The 14,412-nt window shown below is 40.4% G+C and overlaps 1 protein-coding gene across 1 annotated transcript in view; it reads right to left on the bottom strand.

Annotated features, from left to right (window-relative positions):
* LOC306874800 (cadherin EGF LAG seven-pass G-type receptor 2-like) overlaps positions 1-14,412 on the bottom strand; it is a gene marked incomplete at its 5' end in the record, with an annotated part of 54,149 nt that overhangs the window by 19,600 nt on the left and 20,137 nt on the right. The window contains 7 exons of the mRNA XM_079425050.1: positions 336-499; positions 575-732; positions 2,560-2,648; positions 2,887-3,002; positions 5,363-5,585; positions 10,861-11,152; positions 12,345-12,721. Of these exons, the coding sequence (XP_079281176.1) occupies positions 336-499; positions 575-732; positions 2,560-2,648; positions 2,887-3,002; positions 5,363-5,585; positions 10,861-11,152; positions 12,345-12,721 (1,419 nt within the window). The remainder of the gene's footprint in view (positions 1-335; positions 500-574; positions 733-2,559; positions 2,649-2,886; positions 3,003-5,362; positions 5,586-10,860; positions 11,153-12,344; positions 12,722-14,412) is intronic.

The following is a 14,412-nucleotide window of genomic DNA, read 5'->3' as shown; positions in this document are numbered from 1 at the left end:
CAGAAAAATGGTGTGTTGAAGAAATATAGAGCTGAGTATCATCAGTATTACAGTGAAAGCTAACACCCTGTTTCCTGATGATATCTCTCAAGGGTAACATGTAAAGCGTGAAAAGCAATGGTCCTAGTACTGAGCCTTGAGGTACTCCATACTGCACTCGTGATTGGCATAATACCACTTCATTCACTGCTACGAATTGATTGCCGTCAGTTAAATACGATTTGAACAGTGCCAATGCACTTCCACTAATGCCAACATCATTTTCTAGTCTATTCAAAAAACTGGTGTGGTCAATAATGTCAAATGCAGCGCTAAGATCCAGTAGCACTAATCACCAGCTAGGGTTCCGTTGTTAGCGATGAATCCGGCCATGTCGATGTGCCGCTGGTCGATGCGCAGGTCCTTCATGCAGCCGATGAACTGGCGGCTCCGAACGGGAAACTCCTCGGGGAGTTTGGGAACACCGCCCAGCAGCAGTGGTCCCGTCAGATCCAGAGACCTGCCGCAAAACAACGCAGCATTACACAGTCACGCTATTACTGGCGATTAGCGCTAGTCAGACTCGTGCTCTTACTTCTTGGATCCTGATTGGCTGCCCTGGGCGGAGCATGAGTAGTTTCCGATCATGTTACCGAAGCGCAGTGCCACCGAACTGTCGCAGTTGTCCACAGTCACCACCACGACCTTCTGATCGGATGGGCCCTGAGGGAGACCTGCGCGGTTCAGGACAGGCTGAGAGAGAGAGAGAGAGACGGGACAATCAGAGAACAGCGGCATCAAACACAACCATGAAAATACATCACAGACAGACAGTGACGAGCTTCATCTTCATTTCTGGTGTATTGTTATCTGTCTGGCATCTTGTGAATAATATATAATCATTATGGTATATTATATTATATGTGACCCTGGAGCACAAAACCAGTCATAAGGGTCAATTTTGTGATATTGAGATTTATGCATCATCTGAAAGCTGAATAAATAATCTTTCCATTGATGGAAATGTCTCCTTGATGGATGCAAGGAGACAGAAGGACACAACAAGTATTCAATAATCACTCCAAACACCGCTCCGCCTTTGCTCCCGGCTGAAGTATTAGCACTATGTTTAGAAATATCACAGAAGTTCTGTTTATAACATATATGGAGCACAAAACCAGTCATAAGGCTAAATTTTTCAACATTTTTCAAAATTTCTACATCATCTGAAGCTGAATAAATAACCTTTCCATTGATGTATGGTTTGTTATGAGAGGACAATATTTGTCTGAGATACAACTATTTGAAAATCTGGAATCTGAGGGAGCAAAAAAATCTAAATATTGAGAAAATCTCCTTTAAAGTTGTTCAAATGAAGTTCTTAGCAATGCATATTACTAATCAAAAATGATGTTTTGATATATTTATGGTAGGAAATTTACTAAATATCTTCATGGAACATGATCTTAATATCCTAATGATTTTTGTCATAAAAGAGAAATGTATAATTTTGATCCATACAATGTATTGTTGTCTATTGCTTCAGATATACCTGTGCTACTCATGACTGCTTTTGTGCTGCAGGTTCCATTATCACCTATATTATATTTATTATATTATATTATATTATATTATATTATATTATTATAATCCGAACTGAAAGTGGAAAAATCACATGTGTAATTCAAATAAATAATTTAAAGCTGTTAAATATTTATAAAAATGAATTCTAAATAAATTTACATTTTAAAATAGTTAATTTATTTATTTTTTTAAATCAATGTACAAGTACTCTTATATGAATATAAAATAAGACAAACAGACAGCTGTGTGAGGAGCTTCATCTTGATTTCTATCTGTTCAGACGAGTGACTTCAAACTGTCATCTGATTCCACTCGAACGAACACCAACAGACACAACGAGCCTGGCTTAATGAATGATCTCATCACACAGAGGTCACGACCCCTCTCAGACTGACCCCACTGCTGCAGGTCACACATGCTGTGAGTTTGAACGAGCCAATCAGTGCAGCACAGGGGCGGGGCCTGAGAGTCGCTTACTGGTCATAAAATAATGAGGTAAACCACACCCACTCCACACTCATACTCTTATACACACACACACACACACACACACACAGACTCACTCGCACACACACAGATGTGATCTGATCTGATTATAAATGTCTGACTATATGTACATATATTAGATGGAACTTTTGAAATAAACTGAAATAAATTAAGTTCTAAAATGACTTAAAAGCTAAATAAAAAATAGCAATGATGAATCACATTCACTGACATCATGAACAAGCATTTACAAATGAAAGTGATGTCTCTGCTGTCCTCTGACCCCTGTGTGTGTGTGTGTGTGTGTGTGTGTGTGTGTGTGTGTGTGTGTTGACTGTCTTCTTAAAGGAGTCGAGCACAATGCATGAGGTCACACACACACACACACACACAAATCTGTCCTACATTTCACTCACGCAACCCTGCGGCAGCAGATCAAGAAAGACCCTTCCTTTGAGAATCTGAAAGACACTTCCTGCACAGCTGTGATGTCACATCCTGTGGACTCACCTTGTTGTAGTAGTGCACGTGTGCCGTGTGCCAGCGGCCGTCACTCACTCCGCCGGCGATGAAGGGTGACACCGTCGTCTTCGTCTCTCCTGCAGAGGTCAACAGATCACAGCGATAAATTACACACACACACACACTCATGAGCAGATTCTTAGTTCAACTGACACACATTAAATACGAGCTTCTGGGTCATGTGACATCTGGGCCAATAGCGTCAGCTTCGTTATTTGAGCACTGTGACGAGTGAATCGGCTGATAATTCGCATTGAGCTTTTGCTGCATTTGCTCACATGAATGGTTCTGATGTGCATCGCTCGGTTCGTTTACCTGCGGAGAACATGAGCTGGATCTGTTCGTTAACGATCTCCAGAGCGATGAAGTCGTGTTTCTGGTTGAAGCGTCCGTTATACAGCAGCAGACCGTCAGGCTCTCGAGTCGCAAACCTGCAGGAGAAAAAACAGATTTACAGAGGATTACGAGCCCAGGAACGACAGGAGAGACTTATAATGATGAGTGTGTGTGTGTGTGTGTGTGTGTGTGGATGCATCTTTAAGTCCATCATTCACATTAGCAGTCCAAACATGTCTGTGTGGATTAAACTCAGTGTTTCAGCTGTAGTAACAGTAGATTAAACACACTCTGTGATCTTCTGATCTCACTATCTGCACTAGAGATGGAGTTCAGCTCTAACAAGCAGTCAGTCTCTGCTGTAGTGATGCAGAACTTCACAGGTATCCGTCTCACATTTATAAAGTTAAAGTAGGTCAGCGAGCAGCAGCAGGAGCGAACACGACAGACCGACTCAAACAAACGCTCACAAAGCAGCAGGAAAATAAAACACCTCGCTGTTATTATTACACTGCAGGTGAACGTTTAACCTGAAAACACGGAGGAGGAGAAGCTCAAACAACACCAGACGCACTCCTCATCTGATCAAAGCAGCTGATCAACAAATACAATGCAAATCTAATGAGAGAAAAACAAACAATTCTTTTTCATGTTTATTCATGTTTTGTGACAATTTAATTTAATTTAATTTAAATGTCTGCCACCCAAATTAATACTAATAAAAACCAATAACATTTAACACATGTGTCCCTGCAGCACAAAAGCAGTCATGAGTAGCACAGGTATATCTGTAGCAATAGACAACAATACATTGTATGGATCAAAATTATACATTTCTCTTTTATGACAAAAATCATTAGGATATTAAGATCATGTTCCATCAAGATATTTAGTACATTTCCTACCGTAAATATATCAAAACTTCATTTTTGATTAGTAATATGCATTGCTAAGTACTTCATTTGAACAACTTTAAAGGAGATTTTCTCAATATTTAGATTTTTTTGCTCCCTCAGATTCCAGATTTTCTAATAGTTGTATCTCAGACAAATATTGTCCTATCATAACAAACCATACATCAATGGAAAGATTATTTATTCAGCTTTCAGATGATGTATAAATGAAAAATTGAGCCTTATGGTTTTGTGCTCCAGGGTCACGTGTGTGTGTACTGTATATATTTTTTATGTATATATAAATACACACACATACAGTATATTTGATGAAAATATTTACATGTATTTACGTGTATATACTTATATAATTTATGTTATGTATAAATATAATATATTTTTCTTAAATATATACATGCATGTGTGTGTATTTATATATACATAATAAATATACACAGTACACACACATATATTACATAAACAAAATCTTTTATTTTGGATGCAATTAATCGTTATTAATCGTTTGACAGCACTAATATTTAACATTAATATTATTATTATGAATAAAAATAAGAGTCAGTATTTTTGAGCATTAATGCTCTGGTAATATAGCACCAAATATCACTTAAATCTTCAAATCTCAGAGCGAGTGTGTGATGTGCCGGTGTGTCTGTGGATGTTCCTGTGGTTTTGCCGTGGGGTTTAGTGCTGTTGACCTGGTTACTGAGGAGAATAATCACATCTCCAGAGACACACACACACACACACACCCTTCATTTCTCCTTCAGCATCACCCCAACATCCTCCTTTATCTCCGGCACAGTTAATGGGGTCGTTTCACACATTTCATATCTTCCCCGAGCTCCTCTCATCATGTTCCTGGAGGTTTCATGCACCAAAAACAGCCATAATTGAGTTTCTCGAGATCACTTTACACCCTCTTTCTGATCTGTACAATAAATGACCTTGAAGACGTATATATGTAAATCATATCGACTCAATTTTTTTTTTTAGTTCTCCTGGTGTCCTACTTCCTCATGTTTGGTGTAAATGTGCATGATCATGCCAAGTCCATTTTGGACATTTTCTGAGAGTTTTGAGTCCTGGAGACTCACAATATGACCCTTTAAACCTTCGGAAAAAACTTCCCTTGAAACACAAGAATCAGCGCCGAGCAACCCGCGCTAAAAAGCCCTCATCAGTCCTGAACGTCTCCGAGCAAAACACACAGTCTCTACACACACTAAACAGATTACTGACAGAGCATTCATCAGCAAACAAGCGCGAGAGAAAGAGAGAAAGAAAAGAGCAAAGCCGAGACAGAGGAGCATCCGGACAGTGCATCTGTTTTCCCATTCACAGATCAACACGACCACACTGGGTATAAACATATTTGCCACAAATAGTGCTGGATAATGTTATATAACTCTCTGAGACGAGCAGATAAAAGCTCCAGAGACACTGAGCAAACATCCAGAAGAAGGAGCTTCATTAAGCGTTATTGACTCGCTGACTAACGAACAAACACGGCTGACGGCTTCATCTCAGTGACAAATACTCACGACAGCGAGAGCGTGAAGTGGAAGCGCTGCCGGAGACCCTTGAAGGTGATGAAGGTCTGCGGAGGGAAGTTCCTGGAGCTCATGTGGCAGAAGGGCTTCTCGAAGCCTCCGGGTGGACACTCGCACCTGAAGCCGCCCACCAGCAGATTGAGACACGTCCCGCCGTTCTTACACACGCCCTCAGCACAGCGGCCCGAGCGCGACGAGATCTCGCAGCGCTCACCTGGAAAGAGAAAAGAGGAACAAGTTCATTGGTTTAGTTTGAACACAGAGACACACTTTATTGCTCAGACTTTGCTCTTTTACATCGCACTTCATAGAGGTCTCAGTTATGTTTCATTGAAGTATCAACTGTGTCAGATGTTTCTCCTAAAACAGGCCCAAATGAAGCACTAGTCATCATCCAGTGAGAAGTGTTTGAGATCTCGGACTTTGGGATCTTGAGCAAATCTGAGACATAGTTGAGATCTCTTCTGAAACTCTAGAGGAGACACGAGCGAGATTAATTTTCTCAGCAATCAAGACATTAAAGGGATCTCGTTTGAGAGTTAGCACAGCAGCTGGGCCAATGTTTCATTGTATCAAGTTTGTCTCAGATGTTAAATGTCAAATTAAATTCATTAACCATCAATATACACTAGAGCAACATTTTCAATCTGATCTCCATTTCATCTCATTGCTCTTGAGAAACAAGTGAGATATTGATTGTGATTTTTCTGTCCTGTGGTGATCAGTATCACTGTTTTAAGTTTAAGTTTACATACAACAATACACTTATTCAATAACCCTTCACGAACAAAATTGACAAAAATGACATTAATTTAGTTTGTTTCCAATGAGAAACATCAAGATGCATCAACAAAGTTCTCGGTTTGATCTCTATTTCATCTCATTAGTTTTAAAGAGATTTTTAAGAGTTTTCTTTCTTATGGTTGGAGATAACAAACAGACATATAGTGAAGACGGAGGAAGATGAGCGTGAGGAAGACTGTGTGTGTGTGTGAAGACAAAGGCGACACTGTTCGACACACAAAAGACGATTGGTCACGCTCATCATAACGGAAACATTTGTGTGCGTGCCAGTCGCTCCATCTTCCTGTTTACACACACATTCCCTGGGTTTGCGGCCGCTTCGGCGCGTGATCAAATATTAATGCGGTGTGTGTTGGATTCTCTCAGAAGGTCTTTGATGGGAAACGAGGTCAGAGCTTTAAATACGGGCTCCACATCAAAGAGCTCATCCATATTCATACACACACACTCAACATGATCCTCCGAGAAGTTCAGCGTGAACCCGGCCAACAACCGCAGTCAGTTCAGGGTCAGCCTCGTTAAACTCTCGTTTACAGCCATTATCAACTGACTAATGACCTGACGCTCATGTTTAAGCTCCTTGTTCAATTCCAAGGGCAGCGACGAGAAACCGGTGTCTGTCAAATGATAGTACGTCTCTGGAGAAGTAGTTTACTACCTTACAAACTACTAACAAATGGTAGCTAGTTATCTTATTTATATTTCATATAAATGTAACTAAAAACAGTTTTTATGACTGAATCTAAACACATTTTGACTCATCTTGACCAGATGTTCCATTACACTGGGTTCATTGTTGAGCAATGATTCAAATGAATCATATTAACGACCGATTATAATGAATCTTGAGTCAGGGTCATTCTATGGGTGAACTCTTGAATCAAGATGATTTTACTTTACAGCTAAAATGACTTAAGATATTATGTCTCACTTTCTGAAACAAATTATCAAAATTATGTTAGTTTTTGCTTAAAACAAGCAAACATATCTGCCAATGGGGCAAGAAAAATTATCTTGTTTAGCCTTTGAATTAGGATTATTTTTATTACCCCACTGGCAGATATTTTTGCTTGTTTTAAGCAAAAGCTTACAATTTATTTATTTTTTTAAACAAGACTTAATATCTTAAGTCATTTTACTTGTCAAGTAAATTCATCTTGATTGAAAAATACTAAGTAAGAAAATAATGTTTTGCAGTATAATAAAACTAATCTAACTGAACTGAACACATTAAACTGCAGTATTCAGTGTCAAAATTAATAACATCACTGGTGAATCATTCACATTACGACTAATTTGACTAAACATTCATTTAAAAACACATACAGGGTCCACTGTTGAGCTATGATTCAAATGAATCATTTCAAATAGTTTGTTTGAAGTGATTCACTACAATGAATTGTCTGGAATGGATTGTGTGATTATTGTCTCACTTACTCGTGGTGGTCATAATTCAGCCCTACTTACAGCATAAAATACATTATCACTGCTGATTGTGATTCAAGAGCTGTTCATCGTCACATCAGTTCAGTGTGTTCAGCGTCTGCTAAGATCACATCAATTATTAACACGGCTTTTACTCCGCCTGTCTCTCTCTCTCTCTCCAGCAGCAGTATGAATCATTCATCTTATCAAAATGAACAGATCTCATGAGAGATGAGATGAGATGTGTCACAAACATGTTAAATAACACTCATGTTCAACACACACACACACACTCACACACACACACACACACACACACACACACACACACACAGAGAAGGAGCAGCTGGCAGGACAGCAGGAGCCAGAAACAGACAGAACCAGAGAGAGAGAGAGACAGTTTATAGTGCTTTTAATACACTCCAGTTCTCTACAAACACACGCTGAAGCTCCCACACACCTGTACACCTACACAACACTCCCACACACACACACACACACAAACACACACACACACACACATACGGAGTGCAGATCTTATGTAATGATAACATGTGGGCTGCGGCACACATCATGTTAAACGGGCTGTACAACACACTTCATCTATTATATTACATTCAGAGCGAATCACAGATGACTTCTGTGAACTGCATTCGCAAGACGATTGCCAGAAGACAAACATGTTCTGTCACAAATCTCACCTGCTACATCAGATCAGAGATGATTCAAATCACAGAACCACCTCTGATCTCTGACTGGAGAGCATTTTAAAGCAGCACAGCTCTCATCATCTCATTTACATTTACAGCTATTCATTTAGCAGACACTTTTACCCAAAGTGACTCACAAACGAGCAACATCACAAATCATTTATCACAGGAGCTAACAAGCTATGCAGTGTGCTCAGCTCTGCTCATCACATCTCATTTGATCTTTTCTCTGATTGTCTCCATTTTTCTGGTCCTCACATCTCTAATCATGTTATGCAATCTTGCAATCTAACATCTCCTTATGCAACATCTCATCACTGATCATCTTTTCTCACTTCATTAAGTCTTACTTCATCACATCTCATCATAATATCTCAGTTCTGTTTATCACTGCTCATTTCTCACAATCACATTTTATCTTTGGTTAATCTCATGTCAGTATAACATCTCATCTTATTATCACATCACATGTCATCTCTGATCATGACATCTCCCATCAGATTATCATCTCTCATTTCTGATTATAACATCTCATCTATGACCATCACATTGCATCTGATTATCACATCTCATCTCTTCCTCTCATAACATTTTACCTCATCACATTTCATCTGATTATCACATCTCACCCCTCATCAATAATATCTCATCTTATTTTATCACATAATATCTTACCTAATCTGTTTGTTCAGAAAATGATAACACTGTAAAATCATAACATCACGTCTCTGACCATCACATTGCATTTGATAATCACATCTCATTAGTGATCATAACATCTCATCTGATTATCATATAACATCTCTGATTGTAAAATCTCATCTCTGATCATCTTTTCTCACTTAAGTCTTACCTCATCACATCTCATCTCTCATAACATCTCAATTCTGTTCATCACCGCTCATTTCTGATAATCACATCTTATCTTTGGTTATCCTACTTAATGTCAAGTCATTATGCCTCATCATCCCATCCATGATCATAACATCTCGTCTGATTATCACAACTCAACTCAGACCACATCTTGTGATTATCACATCCCATCTCTGACCATAACATCTCTTATCTGATTAGCATTTTTCATCTCTGATTGTAACATCTTATCTCTGACTGTCACATTTCTCATCTCATCTCTGAAGATCTCACTGTCACCTCATCTCGTATCATCTATTATTCTCTGTGATTAGCGAGTGTTTTGGCAGGCACAAACCCTCAGACGGGTCGTGAGCTGAACCCAGTTCTGAGAGAAACTGCAACGTCTGAATACATGACTGGAATCTAAAGCCCTTTCTCTTCATAATGTTCTGAGCACCAGAGCAATCAAAACACACCTGCAGGGGCTTCTCACACAGAGACAGAGGTCACGACCTTCACAAAATACTTCATAAACCTGACTCCTCATAAACTCTTTATATTGCTCTTATGAGAACAGCGTGAATATTTCATCGGTGTGAGTTTCAGAATATGATAGCGGGATGTGGGCGTGTTTGTGTGTGGAGGCTCCGCCCCTCTGTTCGATCAGAATGTGAGAGAGCGATGTGTGGAGGCTCCACCCCTCTTTTCGATCAGAATGTGAGAGCGCGATGTGTGGAGGCTCCGCCCCTCTTTTCGATCAGAATGTGAGAGCGCGATGTGTGGAGGCTCCGCCCCTCTTTTCGATCAGAATGTGAGAGAGCGATGTGTGGAGGCTCCGCCCCTCTTTTCGATCAGAATGTGAGAGAGCGATGTGTGGAGGCTCCGCCCCTCTTTTCGATCAGAATGTGAGAGAGCGATGTGTGGAGGCTCCGCCCCTCTGTTTGATCAGAATATGAGAGAGCGAGGTGTGGAGGCTCCGCCCCTCTGTTCGATCAGAATATGAGAGAGTGATGTGAGGAGGCTCCGCCCCTCTTTTCGATCAGAATGTGAGAGAGCGATGTGTGGAGGCTCCACCCCTCTTTTCGATCAGAATGTGAGAGCGCGATGTGTGGAGGCTCCACCCCTCTTTTCGATCAGAATGTGAGAACGCGATGTGTGGAGGCTCCGCCCCTCTTTTCGATCAGAATGTGAGAGCGCGATGTGTGGAGGCTCCACCCCTCTTTTCGATCAGAATGTGAGAGCGCGATGTGTGGAGGCTCCGCCCCTCTTTTCGATCAGAATGTGAGAGAGCGATGTGTGGAGGCTCCGCCCCTCTGTTTGATCAGAATATGAGAGAGCGAGGTGTGGAGGCTCCGCCCCTCTGTTCGATCAGAATATGAGAGAGTGATGTGAGGAGGCTCCGCCCCTCTGTTTGATCAGAATATGAGAGAGCGACGTGAGGAGGCTCCGCCCCTCTGTTTGATCAGAATATGAGAGAGCGATGTGAGGAGTCTCCGCCCCTCTGTTTGATCAGAATGTGAGACAGTGACGTTTGGAGGCTCCGCCCCTCTATTTGATCAGAATGTGAGACAGTGACGTTTGGAGGCTCCGCCCCTCTGTTCGATCAGAATATGAGAGAGCGATGTGAGGAGTCTCCGCCCCTCTGTTTGATCAGAATGTGAGAGAACGATGTGTAGAGGCTCCACCCCATCTCACCTGTGTAGTCATGGAGACACTGGCAGGTGAAGCCGCCCTCGTGGCTGCGGCAGATGCCGTGAGGGCCGCAGGGTTTGGAGTAGCACAGGTCGATCTCCGTCTCGCAGTAGTCGCCCGTGAAGCCGAGTGGACAACGGCAGCGCAGCCCAGCGATCGGGTGGATGGGCCGGAACAGGATGGTGTCTGACGCCACGAACGGCGCTAAGCTGTCGAACTTCAGCACGGATATGCACTTCATGTAGTTCTCGCACGGCTCACGCAGGCAGATGTTGTCGTCAAACGGAAGCACCTCCTGCGAAACAAACCTAATTAGGGGTGTAACGGTACACAAACATGATGGTTCGGTACGTACCTCGGTTTAGACGTCGCGGTTCGTTATGGTTTTGGTACAGCAGGAGGAAAAAAACAACATAAATTGCTCCTTTTTTTAATTAAACAATGGTTTACTGAACAAATTACTTGTTCTTTAAATAAATTTAATTGTAATTAAAAAAATATTGTAGGGATACAAATCTACCTCAGCTTCTCCTCTGAACTACAGGGAGCCCTTTTACATTACTATAAGGTTACAGTTAAGAACAGAGCCTAAACTTAAATTCAATTACTATTTTCCGTTTTTCCACGTTCTCGTTGTTATACGCTAGGGGGCGCTATTACACATCTCAAGAATGGCACTAGAAATCATCAACACTAACCACATATAAATGAAAACTGTGTAATGTTTCAGAGTGAGGTGTGGATCCAGAAAGTGTTAAAGGCCTGTGAAGCTTTGAGATACTGATGGAAGACATCTACTGCATCTTAGCTTTGATAATATTACTGAATATCATCCAGATGGAGTATTTAAACCTACCTATATTCAAGTGTTGATCAAAAACAATGCTTGAAGCTAGAATAAAACTAATTTTGTTTGTTTGAAAGCAGAGGGTTGATCTTTATTTTGATGTATTGCATGTTCAGATATTCATACAACTAAATATTCTGGGGCCATGATGAAATTTGAGTGAAAATCAGCAAAAACGCTGGCGGTGGCTGGCAACCTTTTTCAAAAACGCCGGCGGGGAAAGAGTTAGCCTAATTCACACTTAAATTTTTAAAACAAATTGTATGCAAACGTGTTTTTAAATTAACTTCTAAATTATACAGTTAGTGTAGTGGCTGTCATAACTTGTTTCATAACAGATTTATTTAAACATGCATTACATAATTAATGCAATTACAAAATCACTAACAGGTTAAGTCAAATGTAATGAGTATATAGTATATATTATATTTCGCGAAATGCTCTTCTCAAGACTTCATTTCTATAGCAAATAACGAGCTGTAGACCCTGATGACTTGCCTGAGGTAAATGAAATGCTACGTGACATTTTGTTTACAAGCTGTTTTAATGATGTCTTTCCGCGGTTGAAACATTGATTAAGCGATTACGTGAGGGGTGAGATGTTCATTCTGTATATAAAACTAGTAGTATGCCACGGTACCTGCGAGGAGATCTGCGCCAGCAGGCTGCGGTTCAGATACAGCCGCTCCTGCAGCTCCTCGGACCCCAAGAACTCCACCTGACCTCCGCCGCTGACCCCGTGACCCCGCGATCCCTCGCCCGGGGCCGCCACCGACAGGCTGACGTTCAGGATGCCGGCGCTGACGTCCGTGTCGTCCTGGATGTTGAAGACCACCACATCCTCGCGGGATGCCGAGAGCACGCGGGCCACGCCCTCCAGGAACTGAGCCAATAGGAGCGAGAGGAAGCGCTCCTGCGACGTGTCGGCCAATCGCAGCGTGATGCTGTTGGAGAGCATCTCGTCCGTGATGATGGTGACCTGCAGCAGACACTGAGCCGACACCGAGTGAATGCCATCTACAGGGACACAGAGGAACGAACAATCAGCGGATCTTCAGAACCGAAAACAGCAACGGTACTAACTTGAAGGAAAAGTCACAGAAAGAATATATTTCTTACAATTAATCGGATTATTGTGATGGTTCACTTAAATGAATCGGTTCAGTTGTATGGTTCACTTAAGTGAATCAGTTCTTTCGCACGTTTCACGTAAATAAATCAATTAATTTGAATGGATGAATTGGTTCTCTGGGATCTTTGGTTCTTATCAGAATCATTTCATTTAGATGGTTCACTTAAATGAATCAGCTCATTTGGATGATTTACCAAAATAATTAGTTCAATTGCATTGAGTGAATCTTCCAAATGAATGGGTTCTTTTAAGTGAACTGTCCAACTGAATAAATTAATTTAAAGTGACCCATTCAAATGTTCAGATTCATTTAAAACTAACCATCTAAGTAAATGTCCACACAAACAGATTTTAGTGAACAGATTCATTCCAGTGAAAATCCAACTAAACTGATTCTGATCTTAAAGTGAACAATTCAAATGAACTGATTCATTTAAGTAAACGGAGCTAAAGTAAGTGAAGCATCCACATAAATCCATTAATATGGATTATCCACTTAAATAATGGATGGTTCACTTAAAGGAATCTGTTTATTTAAACGGTTGACTTAAATTGGTTAAATTAGATGATTCACTTAAATAAATCCATTCATTTGGACAAAAAGAATTGGTTCATAAACAATTGACTGATTCAGTCATTGTTTGCTACTTTTTGTTAGTAGTTCAGGTTAGTTTGACTGTACTGTAACTCATTTAAAAGCTGAATATCTTGTAGTTTGACTGAGCACTAAGTTTGACAGTAACTTCTGATCACGGTTTCCTCCAGCCCAGTCTAGCTGTGATCGCTAATTGACCGAACACAATCCAATCCAAATAAACGGCATTAATCCTGCGCTCCGAGCGCCTGCCAATAAACATCTGATCCGGGTCCAGGACAGCAGTCCAGACACAGAGAGAGGAATGCTGGGAACCGTTTACGACACAAACAGAATACCCTCAATCCAATCAACTCATACTAACCAACGCAAACAAACACGTCCATCAGACGCAAATTAGGCAGATTAGTGCATGCGTTCTTCAAACCAGAGACACCAAACACATTCAGACGGCAGTATATTCATGACAGTATTTCAGTTTAACTTGATAAAGTTGATATATTTAGACTTCTTTTACCTCAACATCAAATCAGTGTTATTTTACTATGATTTTTAATATATGTGTCCCTGCAGCACAAAAGCAGTCATGAGCAGCACAGGTATATCTGTAGCAATAGACAACAATACATTGTATGGATCAAAATTATACATTTCTCTTTTATGACAAAAATCATTAGGATATTAAGATCATGTTCCATGAAGATATTTAGTAAGTTTCCTACCGTAAATATATAAAAACTTCATTTTTGATTAGTAATATGCATTGCTAAGAACTTCATTTGAACAACTTTAAAGGAGATTTTCTCAATATTTAGATTTTTTTGCTCCCTCAGATTCCAGATTTTCAAATAGTTGTATCTCAGACAAATATTGTCCTATCATAACAAACCATACATCAATGGAAAGATTAATTAAATTTCAAAATATTGTTTATGACTAGTTTTGTGCTCCAGGGTCAAATATTATAGTATTTTGAATTAG

The sequence above is a fragment of the Barbus barbus genome (assembly GCF_936440315.1).
Source record: "Barbus barbus genome assembly, chromosome: 9".
NCBI lineage: Eukaryota > Metazoa > Chordata > Actinopteri > Cypriniformes > Cyprinidae > Barbus > Barbus barbus.
The sequence above is the reverse complement of the archived record's forward strand: the minus strand, read 5'-3'. Positions and strand labels throughout refer to the sequence as shown.